This window comes from Echinops telfairi, unplaced genomic scaffold (genome assembly GCF_000313985.2).
Source record: "Echinops telfairi isolate 266 unplaced genomic scaffold, ASM31398v2 ScPeMD7_8;HRSCAF=38, whole genome shotgun sequence".
NCBI classification, from domain to species: Eukaryota; Metazoa; Chordata; class Mammalia; order Afrosoricida; family Tenrecidae; genus Echinops; species Echinops telfairi.
In genome coordinates this window covers 18762128-18779197 of record NW_022103905.1, presented here as the reverse complement: position 1 = coordinate 18779197, position 17070 = coordinate 18762128, and the positions used below count along the sequence as shown (strand labels likewise).

The 17070-nt window shown below is 42.9% G+C and overlaps 1 protein-coding gene across 1 annotated transcript in view; it reads left to right on the top strand.

The window, feature by feature from the left end:
* The window catches only part of RORA (RAR related orphan receptor A), a 69959-nt gene extending 59775 nt beyond the window's left edge, over window positions 1-10184 (top strand). The window contains 1 exon segment of the mRNA XM_045286477.1: window positions 708-10184. Coding sequence (XP_045142412.1) covers window positions 708-872 — 165 coding nt within the window. The 3' untranslated portion in view covers window positions 873-10184.
* Window positions 10185-17070: the final 6886 nt, after the last annotated feature.

Sequence of the window (17070 nt, the reverse complement as noted above, 5' to 3'; positions counted from 1 at the left end):
GATAATACATTTTTGAGCATTCATTGTGTGTAATGTATTATACCCAATCTCAAGGGATTGGAAGATGAATAGGATTGGTTTCTGCCTTAAGGGTATTTCCTAATCCACTTGGGGATAGAGATATGCACACTTAGCCATAATATAGGGCAGAATGTTCGAGAAGAACAACAGTGCATAGGAGTGAAGGGAAAAAGGCGGGGGAGGGGAGGAGTTGGTATTATGCGTGGTAGTAAGAGAACGGCATGGTAAAAGTGACATTTAAACTGTTGAGAGACAAGTAGAATATTAATGTGGACCCAAAAAGGACAGGGTGTTGCAGCACAAGGGAGGGGGAAGCAGGGAGAGAGGGGGAAAACTAGGCGCTGATCCCAAGGGCTCAAGTAGAAAGCAAATGCTTTGAGAATGATGATGGCAACAAATGTACAAATGTGCTTGACATAGTGGATGCATGTATGGATTGTGCTAAGAATTGTACGAGCCCCCAATAAAATGCTTTTAAAAAAAAGAAAAGAAAAGAAAGTAGGTGTGGCGTTGTAGGGCATGACAGCATCCCCATTTCTGTTTACCAGCCCTGGGTGATGGGACATTGAAGTTGACTTCAGAGGTCTCCCCAGGGTAAAGAATGTTGGCATGACCCTCCCGTTCCCCTGCCCCTCGATCCGTCCGCCGGCTCCCGCCTAACAGCGTGTCGTCTTTTCCGTTCACAGTTAATATGCAAGGTGTCGACATTACGAGCCTTATGCGGACGGCATACGGAGAAGCTCATGGCGTTTAAAGCAATATACCCGGACATTGTGCGACTTCACTTTCCCCCGTTGTACAAGGAGTTGTTCACTTCCGAATTTGAGCCAGCGATGCAGATTGACGGGTAAAGGTAATCGCCCGAGCACGTGTAGAGTGTCTGAAGTAGCAACCGGAAAAGCAAACAAAACAAAGCGAACCTGAGACACTTCCTATGGCCCTGCACAGACCTGGCACGCCATCCCCCTGCGCACCTGCTCGTGATCAGGGTCAGGCCAAGGAGGGAAACCATGCCGCCAGTCCAAGTCGAACTTGTTTTTCTCACGCATATGATTTCCATTATACCCACAGATACGGACCCTTTTTCTGTCTCAGCTTCTTGACCGTTGACCTCTGTTTACCCAGAAGGAGGGTACCAACGTGGGGGAAGCCCCTTTTCTTGTAGCTCACTGCCCACAGACTTTCTCCAGCGTCCCCCATCCGTCCGTCTGTCCGGAGCAGCAGGGTCCAGCCATCGTCAGTGGCCGGTGTGCAGCGCGGAGGTTGCGGCATTACTTTGCACAACTTGCTCTTTGTTTCATGAAGGAAGTTTTTGTGTGTGTGCGTCCGCTTTTGTTTTGTTTTGTTTCGTTTCGTTTTGCTCACTGATTATTGCCAGCTGCAGGACGGCATGAAAAGTGTCCACAGCACTAGCAACAGTCGCATTATAATATATTACAGGGTAAATGGGCATGAAGACTATATATAGCTAAAAGAGATCTTGTTTATATTATTGTTTTAATTAATATAAAATGTAGTTACTGGTGTAGCTTTTCCTGTTGAATTGAGATGAGGCACTTTCGTTTTGCACCTTCTTCTTTGAGTGGAATACTAGGGTGTTCACTGTCATGTCGCATGTGCACCAGAAACACAAGTTTAACTGAGAAGGCTTGGAAGGTATGCCGGGAGAGGTTTATGCTGCTGTGTACAGACTTCCTTTTCAAAGACTGGCTGGTCATATCTAGAAATCACCATGTTGAGTTTTCCTTTTTCCTTTTTTAATCGATAGACATGAATTTAGAAGTGGAACTCTCTCTAAATTGTGCTTTGCTTTTGGGTAAGCTTCCGAGTCGATGTGTTTATGCTTCATACAAAGCTGAATCTTCTGTAGAGGTTGGGTTTGCCCTCACACGCTCGCCGGGGAGCGGGGCGTGGGGGCAACGCTCTTTTCAATGGTACCTCCTGGTGGAGGTCCAGGAAAGGCTCGTTGTGCCGTTTCCTAGGGAAAAGGACTTGGTCTCAGTTTGGAATCCTTAACACTTTGAGAGCAAATCAGTCACGAATATTTATTAGAATCTAGCTTCTTTAAGTTTTTTATTTTAAGAAGGATCCAAAGATTTTACCAGGAGCAGACGCACACCCCACCCAGGGGGACATGAAGCATTACTTGGTGGGTGAATCTGTTTCAGAGCGTGTCCCAGAGCGGACTAATTCTACACCAGCTGCCTGGCAGTGTGGCAGTTTCCGTGTATCGCTCCTCAAGACACGGATGGGGAGGGTGAGGAAGGCACAGAGAGTGTTGAATAGGCTTTCTCTTATTTACACGATAAGTATTTTAAACCTTTAACGTGAAGTTGATGCTGGCTGCAAGCCGTTGCTTTTGTGTTTATCTTCACGAGAAAACTGTGGACGGTAACTTATTTTATTAAATGTGTTGAAGATTGTTCCGTTGTTGTGTGCAAGTGAGGCTGATTGATTTGTTTTAGTTTGATCTTCTGGAGTTTTTTATGGTCCCCAGTTCGGGAGCGGGGAATGCAGCAGTCTTATGTACGTGCAGGTGCGCGTGTTGTAGAGAGAGCGTGACCTTTTAGGAACCGGAGCATTTCGAGTATGTTATTCCCGCCAGGGATAGGATTGAAGCTGCTGGTCAGACCCCCACAGCCACGTTTGTACAGACAGGAAACATCATCCCCTGGCCTAGAGGTGGGAGCTTCCAAGTAACCCTTTACAACCCAGGAAGTATCTCTCCTGCCACTTGGGTCCCTCCTGAGTTTTCCCCAGGACTTGGGCCTCCTGATGTCAGACTGGATTCCCAGCCTGGGTTCCCCAAAGCCCTCACTGTGCTTTAAACTCCACTGACTTTTTAACATATTTCCAAAGGGACTTGGCAGAAGGAAGGAATGATTTACTCAGAAGCATGTATGAAGCCTAAATAACATCTCAGTCTTTTGCTGTTGTTGTTTTTCCCAAAAAATAGAGTAAGAGTTTAACCATAAATAGAAGACGAAAGTAATATTTACTTAAATTTCTTACAGATATATAAAACTTTATGTGTTTATATAGAGAGGTTAAGTGTCAGCATATAGTATTTATATCTGGGTAAAAAGGGTTAAATAAAATTGCTTAAAATTTAAGTAAGCATAGTTCCTTTAAAAGACAAATAATATTTATACTCTAGGAAGAGTTCTAAGCTTAGTTCCGTTATTTATTTGTCCATTGTATTCTATTCTTTGTTCTTCGGAGTAAAATGTGTTTGGTTTGGGGGTGGGCGTCTTGTTTTGTTTTGTTGTGGGTCATTCCAATTCACAAAATTTGGGAATGGTTTTCTTCAAGTTCATTAACTTCTTTTTAACCAAAGCTTTCTGAATATGACCAGCCTCAGGTGCTAGCTAGCGCATTAAAGAGCAACTAAACTCATTTCAGCGTTCACTCTGAGATGGCCAGCGTTAGGAGAACTGCAAAGAGGGTGAGAGAGAACTTAACGTGGAACTTAAACCGCACTCCTTTGCCAGGAAGGAGTTTGTATGGACTTAATGCAAAAAGAACAGAAGAGCTGTTCCAGTCTCAATAAAGGTCACTTCCTGTGACACTGGTTTTAGAGTTAACCAGGGAAGAGTGTTGTAATCCTGCTACTGGGTCTGAGAGAAGAACAAGGTTCATCGGCTATGTAGGAACAGAACCGTGGGGATGTGCTAGGTGTGATGAGTATTCGGATCTACATTGGGAACTAAAGTGAAACCATAATTCTGTCAGAAAAAAAAAATTACAGGGTCCAGAAAATTATGTGGAAAATGTTGTGTTTTTTTTTCTTCCTTGTTATAGAAACACCTATAAAAAGACTTGGTGGCGCCAAGTTACAACTAGAGTTTCCGAAATGTATACACCCCCTAGTCTTTCCAGGATTGGAACGATGTCGCTGTCGTCTTGGCTGCTATAAGGCATTTGTACTTTCTTTTTTTAAGGTAGGGTCCATGAGACTGGGAGAAAGCCGGAATACGGTCTCTCGCCGCGGTGTCCGAATAGTCGTGCCACCGTGTGGAGAACTGGCCCCGGGCACAGTGAAAAGAAAAGTGCGGATGAAAGTGCTTTTGGACAGTTTGTAAATTGCATTAAAGCTATGATTTTTTTTTTAAGTGTTCAGCATCCTAATTTGTGTGAAGGCTACAGATGTTCCCCGTCTCTGGCACCCTAGTTCACCCATCCTCACATACGGAAGACATGACTTTTGACACTGCTTCTAAGTTTGGTTGTTCTTGAGGGTGTGGATTCCCAGATCTCTGTGAGTGTGCGGTGGGGTGAGGTGAGGAGTGAGCACACGCGTGTGTATGTACTCGCGTGTGCACACGCATGTGCGTGCGTGTGCTGTGCGTGCGCCAGACTGCTTTTTAGGCTACTACGTGTCAATGGAAAAATAAAATGTATTCGAAACACTTAAATCAAAACTTAAAGATGGAAAAAAAAAAAAAGATTTATTCTATACAAAGCCTTGTCTGGACCACTTTAGAGAGACTTCTATTTTTTTAACCCTTCTATAAATATTTGATGGCACTTTTCCTGCAATAAAATGTGATTTGTGTAAAGAAAAAAAAAAGATTTTGTAATGTGAAACAATGAAAGAAAGTAATGTAATTTTCTAAAAAAAAAAAAGATACAAAACCAACAAACTTTGTATTATTTTCTTGATGGAATTTTGTCTGTCTGTCTTTGGGAAACTTTTATTTCACTACATGTGCCATGGTAGATAGAGGTGTGTTTCGTTTTCGACTAAGGAATAGATGTGTGTGTTCCGACATTCCCACGCGCTAACCCACCTCGCACGGTCCTTTCGTGAGGAGGTTGGAGAAGTCGTCTGTCCTCAGCCTCCCTCGCCCTCGCCGCTTGTTTGCACGTGTTCTTCCTGCCTCTCTAGTGCAATATGTACATAGAGCACTTGCGGGTGTACCTTGATCCCTCAGGGAAAAAATACATATTTGTACAGTGTTTTGGGTTATTGTTCTTGTTTCGGTTTGTTTGCCTTTTTTGGTCGCGGGCTAAGGAATGTCGACTGACATCACGTGTTGAGGGGCAGCCAGATAATGATCCGAAATCCACTGTTTCCAACATTGAGTGTGTCAATCACGTGTCCTTCTAGTGCTGTTCGTTTAAGATAATAATAAGTTTTAAGTTATTTTCTGACAGTTCTTTGTGCTGATAGGTGAGAAAGACTGAGAGAGAGAGAGAGAGAAGGGTAAATAAGCACCTTATGATTGACTTACTGTGAATGACAATCCATCTTGCTATCAACAATAAAAGCCCTATCATTTTGGAGTTGGGGTTAAGAGTCAGAAACCATGTGCTCAGGGATCTTCTAAAACTCTTCAAACAGGGTGGCCAGTACTACTGGGACAAATTGTGTGGTGTTTCCTTTCTTATCATAATGACAATAATACTATCCCTCCAAGGCACAAGTGAGTTGTGTAGCACTGGGGGGGTGTGTGTGTAGGGGGGGTGAGTGTAAACTTCTTACTATCTCTTTGTGTTGAGTTTGACATGTAGTGTGCTGTTTGGTCTTGTGTGCTTGGAAATTGCGAATCACTTCCAAAGCAGTATAAAGTCACGCCAGTTATGTTCAAAAGATAAACCCATAGCTGAAGTCGGGACAGAAAGCCGCCACTCAAAATGCAGTCCCACTTTTTGCCATTTGCCAAGCTCTACTCTTAATAAAATATTTTTCCCGAGGATATTTAAAGCATTATGTGTCAAAAGCTATTTCAAATTCTAATTCTACATACTATGAATTTTTAAAAAGTTGTTAAAAACCAGTGGTCATATGAGAGACCCATCTGTGTAGTGAGGTAGGTAAAAAATGACACACTTGTTGGTTTAAATGCCAGTAATTACTATTGTTTGCCCTCTGTCCTCATATAGGGGTGGAGGGGGGGAAACAAAAATCCCTGTAAGTACAATACTGCTTCTACTAGTACATTCATGGTCTGTACCTGTTAATTCAGAGGCTGGTGTTGAAAAAAGAAACCTACTCGTATTATAACAACTACAACCAGCTTATAGGATGCAGTTCACAGTGTTGAAATACAGTCCTGTTTGCATATTCTCATTTATTTTTCCCATCATGTCAGTGACCCTTGGGGTTCTTGTTGACTTTAATTGTTCCACACCTGAACCATGTAGTCAGAGGAAATGTTACATAGTTTCTCATTACCAAAAGAACTTCCATGCTTTACAGATCAAAAAGATACCTTCACCTTGTTTTGTCTAAGAAAAACAGAGAAAATGGCACACACCACCTATGCATAGATAGGCGGATTATTGAAGGGTTTTTTTCTAGTGTTATTACATATGAGTGTCACTTCTGACTTGCAAAAGGAACCCCGTAAAATAATGTGATAGGATGGATCAAATTGTGTGCCAAGAACTGCCCTGGCATTAGTAAATCTTGATCTGTTGCTAAGAGTCCCTGACCAGGTCTTCATTTTAACCCCCAAATGCTAGTATTCTTCAAAAGTTTGATAGATTTAAGGGGGTGGGAGGTGAGGGCGGAGGTTTTCTGACTGTCTGATTGTGAGGCGGGCACAGGATGAGCATCCATGCCTTCCCAGGGCAGTTGACTTCACTTTGGGGTCCGTTTGCTCCTTTGTTTGCTTGTTTGCTCATTTGTTTAGATGAGTTCAGTTTTGTCAGGCTCTCAGATGATTTTAAAAGGAACCCAGAAGCCTGGCTTCATCCCAAGCCACCATCACAGACGGGGGGGATGTCCATGTTCACCCAGACCCTCAGAACCTAAAGCAATAAATACTTTCTGTCATTTATGTGTCCGTGAATGACGGGATCTTCAATCCAAATAGAAACCATCCTTCTTGTCGAGTGATGCCATGGAACACGGAGCCCTGAATGGCCAACACGCAGGGGAAGATTGGCAAAGGAGGTCTAGAGAATGTGCGCTTGCTGTTTACACTCCATGTGCTTTGCCACATGAAGCAGTACCCCATTTCCTTGTCTTTGTTCCTTCTGAGACCTAATGAAAGGTAGTACGCCCGCCATTAGCTTTGACATACTGCACATGCCACGAGGTTGTTCTCGAAGAACAACGAGACCCTCCCCAGTGTGTGTGTGTGTGTGTGTGTGTGTGTGTGTGTGTGTGTGTGACTCCTTTCTCACTCGTTCTGACTTTAATGTGGATGAAGATTATTCCCAGGAACTTGATTGTCCTGGAGCGGATTGCAGGTGTAAATGCAGATAGGTCTTGAGCAATATAGTGAATCTGAGTTCACAAAAAAAATTCGTATGTACTGTACACACCTTCCTGAATCCGAAAGGCTCTTCTTATCCACGATGGTTTGAAATCTCATGGAAAACAGTGGTCAATTTGTAAACAGTAGGACATTAGCTGGCTGCTTCTTTAAATGTACTTGTATTGTCTGCCTGCTCCTTTTAGGGAGATGTGTTTTTGTATTGGATGTTTGGGCCAATGGGAGGCTTCAAGCTACAGCATATTTTCCCAGTTTAAATATATTTAACATATGACAAACCCCAGACAAGGCTTTTGATATGTATAAAGAACTGCAGTGTTAGGTGGTTTATTTGCAAACCGTTTTAATGTTGTCCATTTTTATGGCACCTTTAACAATATTCTTGTTTCCAAAGTACAAAAAAAAATAGGTTAAATAATCTAGCCATAACTGAATGTCAAGCAATAAAACAAATGACTTTTGTGCATAGATTTAAAAAAAAATACAAATTTTAGACATCTGCATGTAAATGCAACCTCTTGTTTACTGCTTTCTTCAACTTGAGCAATTGATTCCTTATTTACTCTTAACTTAAGGACTTGTAATGGCCTGTAAACATTTTCTCTTACTCTCCTTTCAGATTTACCTTTGTCTCTGCTTTTGGGTCATAATATTTAATGTTGTTCTGCACATCTCTATACAGTTAACTTTTTGGCTTTCATTCTGTATAGATAAGAAAATGTTATATTATAAACAGCCTACTCAGTGCAAATATTTATCTGTTGATCAAATACCACAATATGCTGTATAATACCGGTTTTACTATATAATCTATTTTAGACATAGCTGTTTAGAACTAGAGTGTGCTATTTTTGTGTTTTTCTGATGTGTGGTGCTAGATAAGTTACTTTTGTGAACAACAACAACAAAAAACCCCTTTTATTCCTAGAAAATACCACCTTTGGGTCTTGTTAATTTCACTGAGTATAACTATATATTTGTGTATATATATACATATAAATATATATATATATATATACATATACCTGTGCCCAACTGGCAGCTGTATCAGAGTGCTGGATTTGGGTCGTGCTTTTCTCTTTAAATACATAATATTATATAAATTATTCTAGAGTATATTTAATTGGGATAAAATTACTTCCTTAGTATTGATATTTGACATCTGTAGGGTGAATTTGTTTATAAATATGGATCTATGAAAACGTATCAGCTACTTTATGTTTGCTACTTGGCTTAATACCATATCGCCTAAGCTGAAAAACAATGTGCCAGGCCTTTAAGACCCTAAAGAAACCCTCTACTGAACGGAGTAACGTGCTTTTTTGCCTCTTATGAAGGGATTGTGTTATTATCTGCTGACGGAGTTGCGTGCCTCGCTCCTTTGATGGATATTAAGAGTCTGTACAAAAGCAGCCTCGGTGGCCTGGAGGCAGAATATCCCTTTCCCTTCCCCCTGGAGCCCTGTGTGGTGTAGCGAGGGATCCCTTGCCAGGATCTGGGCTATCCAGCAAAACCCAACCAGGATGTCCTGCACTGTTGAATAACCTAAGCCAGTTCCATGAACTGAGTGGAGGACTTTAATTTTAAAAGTAATGTAATGGTGACCTTAATTAAACTCTTTCATCTAGTTTCCCAAGACTTCTGAGTGCTCTTAAAAAATCAATGCATCTCAAATATCTAACTAAGGATGTAGTTAACCTTCTTAAATATTGCTTAGAATTGTTCTCCAATATTACCGAATTTGTAAGATCTTTAGCAAAGATTTTTTGAGCAATTTATAAATCTAGAGCAAATGTTTCTGTTTACTGCACTTTTTGTAATTGAAGGTGATAAATTCTCAAGCCACGATGGTTGGCTTCCATGCGCTGCATACTCACCCATAATTCTAGACAGTTCCCATTTCGGTGCAAGAGTTGCTGTTACCTTACTGGTACATGCAATCATGTGTGGTTAATGAGAGCGAGTGCTAGCAGGTTAGCCTTTTTTGACGTGAATTGGCTGAAGTGTAGGGAGAAATTTCTGTGAATACAAATCACATCATTCCAGATGGCTTTACTTAGAACACGGTTGAAATCCTTGGAGGGGTGGGGAGAAAGAAAAAGACACACACATACACACACACACACACACACACACACAGAATCCTAAGCCTCCCAGGGATAGAGATTGCAATCTCTCCGAGTCTGCACAATGGCCAGCACATATCCATACTTAACTAAGGTTAATTGCCAGCAAGTATATCCCTGGGTGGTTTTGGTAAATTTATATAGTATGCCAAGCCTTATGGCAAACAATTTCTTCTATAACCAAAAATTAAAGCCACAATGAAAAAACAAACATGACATGCTGGCTCTACTTGTCTGTAGGTCTTGAGGATTAAGCACACAAAGTTCACACAACTTGGTGAGTAACGACACTCAGCCTTCTGTAAATAGACATGCAAGTGTGGAAGCAGTAATACTGGACTGTATATGCTGTTTGTTTTGTGTACAGTATGTCAAAACAAAACAAAAAATCTCCTTTTCTGCCACACTAAAATTGCAAGCCATGTATGGGAATCCTAAAAATAGTATTGTACTAAAACTTTGCTAATGATCTTTATTAGAGGCTCATCCAACTTTTCACTTACATTGGGTTTTCCTGTCAATTCACTCTTGCAGTAGTCTGCTTACTTCCAGCTGTTTGTTATTTTATTGCGTCCTGAATTTAAAAAAATATTTTGATTCATTTTGTAAATACAAGCTGTAAAAAACAGAGAGATTTAATGTTGTCTTTTAAATACTCCAATTTTCATTCTAATATGAATGTTGTTATATTGTACTTAGAAACTGTACCTTTAATATTACATTACCTTTATTAAAAGTGCATTGAACACATCAATTTTAGATGTGCTTTATGTACGAGTATCCTATAATAAAACTTCAGCTTCTAATGGAACACCTGCCTGGCTTTTCTCGTTTTCTTGGTGACTGAATTGCACTGTGCCTGGTTTTCTAGCGCATTCTCGATGTTATACCTTGCTACCAGTATGTGGTCGGCTTGACCCTTGTTATTGCGTTTCATGGACCCGTGGCAGTACCATCACCCGGAATCAAAATTCAGCCAGTTATCATAGGGAGTCCCTAGTGGCGTAAGCTCTTAAGGACTCACCTGCTGTAGCTGGAAGGCGGAGGGGTTGCAGTTCAAACCTGCATAGAGGCACCCCAGGAGACTAGCCTTGAAGTGTGCGTCTCAAAGACACTCTTGAAAACTGCAGAGCAAGTTCTGTTCTATACACAGGGGGTCACCGTGACTAGGTAAAGATGCCATGGCAACTAGTAAGTATCATTCTATTTTAATTGGTGCCAAGATTTTTTTTTAATCATTTTCTTGGGGGCTCATACAACTCTTATCACAATTCATCCATCCATTCTTTCAAGCACATTTGTACATAGGTTGCCATCATCGTTCTCAAAACATTTGCTTTCTACTTGAGCCCTTAATATCAGCTCCTCATTTTTCCCTTCCCTCCCCATTACTCCCTCCCCCATGAACCCTTGATAATTTATAAATTATTATTTTGTCATATCTTACACCATCCGACGTCTCCCTTCACCCATTTCTGCGCTGTCCGTCCCCCAGGGAGGTTATAAGTAGTTCCTTGTAATCTGTTCCCCCTTTCTCCCTCACCTTCCATCCGCCCTCCCCATATTGCCACTCTCACCACTGGTCCTGAGGGGATCATCTGTCCTGGATTCCCTGTGTTTCCAGTTCCTATCTGTACCAGTGTACATCCTCCGGTCCAGCGATTTGTAAGGTAGAATTGGGATCGTGATGGTGGTAGTGGTGGGGGGATCAAGAACTAGAGGAAAATTGTATATCTCATCATTGCTACACTGCACCCTCACTGACTTGTCTCCTCCCCACAGCCCTTCTGCAAGGGGATGTCCAATTTCCCACAGATGGGCCCTGGGTCCCCACTCCACACTCTCTCTCATTCACAATGCTATGGGTTTGTTTGTGTGTTTTTGGTCTTTGATACCTGATACCTGATCCCTTCAACACCTTGTGATCTCACAGGCTGGTGTGCTTCTTCCATGTGGGCTTTGTTGTTTCTCAGTTACATGGCCCCTTGTTTATCTTCCAGCCTGTAGGACCCCAGATTCTATATCTTTTGACAGCTGGGCACCATCAGCTGTCTTCACCACATTTGCTTATGCACCCATTGTCTTCAGTGATCATGTCGGGAAGGTGAGCATCACAGAATGCCGGATTGTTAGAACAGTGTTCTTGTGTTAAGGGAGTACTTGAGTTGAGGCCCAATGTCCATCCACAACCTTCATTCTTAACACATAGATGTGAGTACATAGTTCTATTCCCCTCTCATTATTTATGTATTTACATATGTACATGCCTGTATTTAGGCCTCTATAAATGTCCTTTGCCTCCTGGTTCTTTCCTCTATTTCCTTTTACTTTCCTCTTGTCCCACCTCATGTTTGGCCTTCATTCAGGCTTAGTCATTCCTCCCAGCTACATTGCCCTTGATTAAGCCCCACTAGGCATCCTATGACCTTCCTTACACTGATTTTAGTTCACTTGTTGTTCTCTTGTCCCTGGGTTGGTTACACCACCACCCCGTTCCTTTCTCCCACCTCCCCTTCTCCCATATCCCCCCGGAACCATTGGCCCCATTCTTTTCATCTCCCAATTATTTATCCTGCCTATCTTATCTAGGTAGATATGCAGATACATTAATAAGTGCAAAAACCTGGCAAAGCTAAATAAAACAACAAAGGAAGCACCCCTGACTCTCATAATGTCCCACAGGGAACAGGTGGTTTGTAAATTTAAAAAAAAAATCATTTTATTGGGGGCTCATACAATTCTTATCACAATCCATCCATTGTGTCGAGCACATTTGTACATTTGTTGCCATCATCATTCTCAGACATTTGCTTTCTACTTGAGCCCTTACTTTCAGCTGGTTTGCGAATCAGTACAAAGAGACAGGCTGGCGTTTCTCACCCACCCGCAGGCGCCGCAGTAGAAGCCTGCTTCCGATGGTGGCAGAAGCCTCTCGCTGGATTAGCTGTCACCGTACCTTGTGGTGGTTCCCCCGGTGGCGGTGGCGAGATGAAGAAAAATCCTGCGCTTGTGTTTTGTTTTCCCCCTCGTGTTATTCAGCACACCAATGGAGTAAAAAGATAGCAAATTAATCTTTGCGCATTTGATTTGCTTCTGAGTCCCACTCAATGAACCGCTCACACAGTGCTTTTCACTCCAGGCGATTGCCCATTGCGGGTGGGGACACCGAGGAAGGCTGATTCGGTCTATCAATGATTCTGTGCTTACCAAAACCAGAATCCCAGCTTACCACGAGCAAGTGGTTCCGACTCATACCAACGCTACAGGCACAGTAGAACTGCCCCTGTGGGTTTCTGAGGCCGTAAATCTTAACAGGAGCAGAAAATCTCATTTTTTCCTCAGAGGGTTCATGGGTTCGAACTGCTGACCTTGCAAGTAGTAGTCCAACAAGTCACCCACTACACCATCCCCCTGGCCCTGCACTTAGAGGATAATTCATTTTAATATTAGCTTCACGCCATGTGAATTATGAGTGCCCCCCAGCAGGCTCTACATCTGCCTCTTCTGCCATTCTCTCTCCACCCCCATATTGAAATACACACCAAAACTCAAACACAGAAATATGTTCGCAATTAGTTTTCTCAGAATTATCTATGATCCCCCTGTGACACACTTAAACGACTGCGGAAAACAGCAATGATCAACCGCCAGGGAACCAATCCCAACGCACGGCCTCACGTGTGGGTCTGAGTAGAACGCAGCTCCGCGGGGTTTTGGAAAAGTGAATCTGAGGCAGTAACTCACCGGATCTTTCTTCTGAGGGCCCTCTGGGTGGATTTCCCTCACTAACTGTCCAGTTAGCAGCCAAATAAGCCGACTGCACCCCCACCCCACGCCAGGGACTTCTTAGGAGCTCCTAATAAAAGACCAGCATTCAAATGACGGATCTCCGGATATTTTCAGCCTCCACACCATGCCATGCAAGCACAATGAAACAAGCACACTTCAGGAAGGGGTATCTTCCGAGGGGAACGTGGGAACTCTTGAACCCCTCTGTTCTGACACAGCATGTCCTGGCCAGTGTCTGCAGTGCTAACGGTGACTCCCTCCCCTAAGAAATACCAGGGATTGCTGAAAAGCCTGAGGTGAGTAAACTGTTATTAGCAACAGTATTTTCCGATAGTTTCTGACCGGTTACTAGATTGGAGCCTCTTTCTGTGAGGCCTATTTCTGGATTCTCGTTTTGAAAGCACCTTATAGATGATTGTAAATTCATGAAACAATTCCCCGAGTGAAGCAATAAACTCACCAAGGTCAAATTTACCCCAAATCAAGCAAAGGAAGCTTGCTAGCTAAGGGTGGGGAAATGACCCCGTTCTAGTAAGGGGGGAGGGGGGGAGGAGGAAAGGTAGTCTTTTATATTTCTCTTTCTTAATTTGGCCCCCCCAGAAGAAATACATATGTAGAAACAACTGGGATAACTATGCAAATTTTATCTGATCATTTTTTTCAGAATTTTACTTAGCTAGGCATTTGCGATTTTAAGAAATCTTTTTGACATGTGCTGATGAAACATTCCAAAGGCTCAGAACAAGTGAATTCTTTTCAAAGGTAAACCTGAATTTACCACACTGCCTAGCAAGTCCATTCCTAGGTCTCTACCCAAGAGAACTAATAACTATGTCCCCACAAAGACTTGTACACATGTCCAATAGTATGCCTAAGAGTCACAACAGGGAAACCACGTTAGTGTGGAGAAGAACATGGGTATAAAATCAGGAGGAGCTGATACCAAGGGCTCAAGTAGAAAGGAAATGTTTTGAAAACGGTGATGGCAACACATGTACAAGTGTGCGTGGCCCAACAGATGGATTGTGATAAGAGCTATCCCAGCAAAATGCTTTTTTAAAATGGACCTATGCACAGTTGTGTTCTGCCACAGAAAGGAAGGAACAGCTGGTGCCTGCTGCAAAACATGTGTGATCCTTGGAAACACAAGTCTGCTTTTAGGCGAAACGAGCTAACTGCACAAGGCTGTAGAGTGTAGGATTCCAGAGAGTCAATAAAGGAAAGGTTGGCAGCTCAAAGCCACCACCCTCTTGAAGGGAGAACGAGGCTAATCAGCTTCCATAAAGGTTTGCAGCCAGGGAAGCTCTCGCGAGGAGTTCTGCTCCGTCCTGCAGCGTGGCTAATTTAATTGGAATCAGCTTCACGGCAGTGGGTTTTTCAGTGGATTCCATTTCTACGAACTGTCTAGGAAAATCTCTGGAGAGAGCAGACTCAGTCAGCCTGGGCTGGGGCTCTGAGCAGGAATGGTGATTGATTACAAATGGGCATAAAGCATCTTTCAAGGAAATGGACCTGGTCTGAAACTGCAGAACACTGATGGCCGCCCAGCTCTATTCATTTACTTTAGAGTGAAGTGCTCTGACTGCCCCTGTCTGTTTCGCTACTGATTGTGTGATGCTGGGAAAGCCGCTTGGCAATCTAGACCTCAACTTCCTTATCAGGGGAATGAGAGTGCTGGACTAGATTATCTCCAGCCAGCGTTCCATCTTGCTTTGAAAATTCTGATTCTCTGTGCTATCCGGAAACCGCCAGAAAGACACACCAGGGCAGAGCGTGTTACTTGATGGCAATCGAGAATCTTACAGAGGGCATGGCTGGTAACGCTGCTATACCGCACTACTGTGGGCTGGCACATTCCACCAGCATGAATTCCTGGCCAATGACCATAGTTATTAAAGGCTCAGAATGTCTGTAACTGCAACACTTCAAGTTCTCTACTTGGCCGGACAAGTCATCAATAGAAAATGCTACTTGCAGAGTGCCGGGTAGTTCCCTGTTGGTTGCAAGCATTTACAAGCCCTGTCTCCTAATTGACCTCCTTCAATCATACATTACACCGCCAAGTAAACAACCCCGACGCACAGCTGCTCTCAATGTGTTACCTTCTGCTTAGCACAGTGGTTCCCAATCTTCCCAAGGCCACCACCCTTTCATACAGTTCCTCCTGTGTAATTTTGTCATTTGTGTGTGTTATGCTTTTCTTGAATATGAAATCCAGGATAGATAAACCTATAGAGACCCGGGGAGCTAAACCAGTGGTTCTCAACCTTCCTAATGCCGTGACCCTTTAACACAGTTCCTCCATAGAAGAAAGAAGTAGGAGGCAAAGGGCATTTAGAGAGGTCTAAATACAGGCATGTACATATGTAAGTATATTTATATCTGATGATGGAGAAATAGATCTATGTGCATATATTTATAGGTTTAGTATTAAGGTAGCAAACGGACATTGGACCTCCACTCAAGTACTCCCTCACTGCAAGAACACTTTGTTCTCTTAAACTGACATTCTATGATGCTCAGCTTCCCGGCATGACCATTGAAGACAAAGCTGGTGCATAAGCAAATGTGGTAAAGAAAGTTGATGGTGCCCAGCTACTAAAAGATATAATATCTGGGGTCTTTAAGGTTTGAAGACAAACAAACGGCCTTCTGAGAAGCAACAAAGTCCACAAGGAAGAATCACGCCAGCCTGTGTGATCACGAGGTGTCGATGGGATCAGGTATCAGGCATCAAAGACCCAGAACAAAAACCCATATCATTGTGAATGAGGGGGAGTGCGGAGTGGAGACCCAAAGTCCATCTGTAGGCAACTGGATATCCCTTTACAGAAGGGTCGTGGGGAGGAGACGAGCCAGTCAGTGTACAATTGTTCTTTTATATAAAGCTCTGTTTTATACACATGACTGTCTATGAATTTGTTTCTCTGGTCTACCTGGACTAACATCAAGTATGTGCCAATAAAACTGTTTTTAAATAAATAAAGCTTGAAGCAGAAGAAAAAAAGGACTTGTGCAGCAGATCTACCCAATGTAACTCTCTTTACTCAATGGCTGCTGCTTCCTTGAGCGTTGATTATGGATCAAACACATTTGTGCACGAAACCCTTGACAACGTCTCTCTTTTCTCCGTCTGCTGTCCTACCTCTTCAGAATAAATGAAAACAAAACCAGCGCTGGGAGCTGGCATCTCGACGTGGGATTGGGAGAGGAGCAGAGGGGAGTGGTCTAAGTTGGAGTCCACTTGATGGCACTCAGTACTAGGTGCCAGGTCCTGTACAGAGCATAGCTTCAGCCCTTACTTAATGTAATCCTTTCAAACAGCCCCGCCCTCGGCACCCCACCCCCACCCCCATGCCAACACTATCCCCAGCATTTTGCAAATGAGATTATTCTCTTCTCATTTCATCACTGGAAATTGATGAGCCTTTTCACTAAGGTCAAGGGCTTTCTATGACAAGGACTTGTAGACCAACGGTTCTCAACCTGTGGGTCGCGACCTCTTTGGGGGTCAAACGAGCCTGTCACCGGGGTCGCGTAAGACCACCAGGAAACACGTATTTCCGATATGGTCTTAGGAACCGGGACACCACTCCTCTCTCCGTCTCCAGGGGTTCTGCCACATGCAGATAAGCTGATCTGGTGAGAAAGAAGCTATCTCAACCTTCGCACGGATGTTGGCTTTTTATGCATACTGTTGCAAAATGTAGCGATGTAGTTTACTGTGGTTACATTAAGGCTGTTACCCATGCTACACCATGCTTCAAGACAAAATTCCATTTATTGGTCATTAGAAATAAATATTTCATAATCTATAATTACATATTTTGTGATTCATCACTTGTGGGGTTAAGGGGAAGAGGGAACCCCACAAAACATCACAGGTTCGGTAGGCGCAATTGTACAGC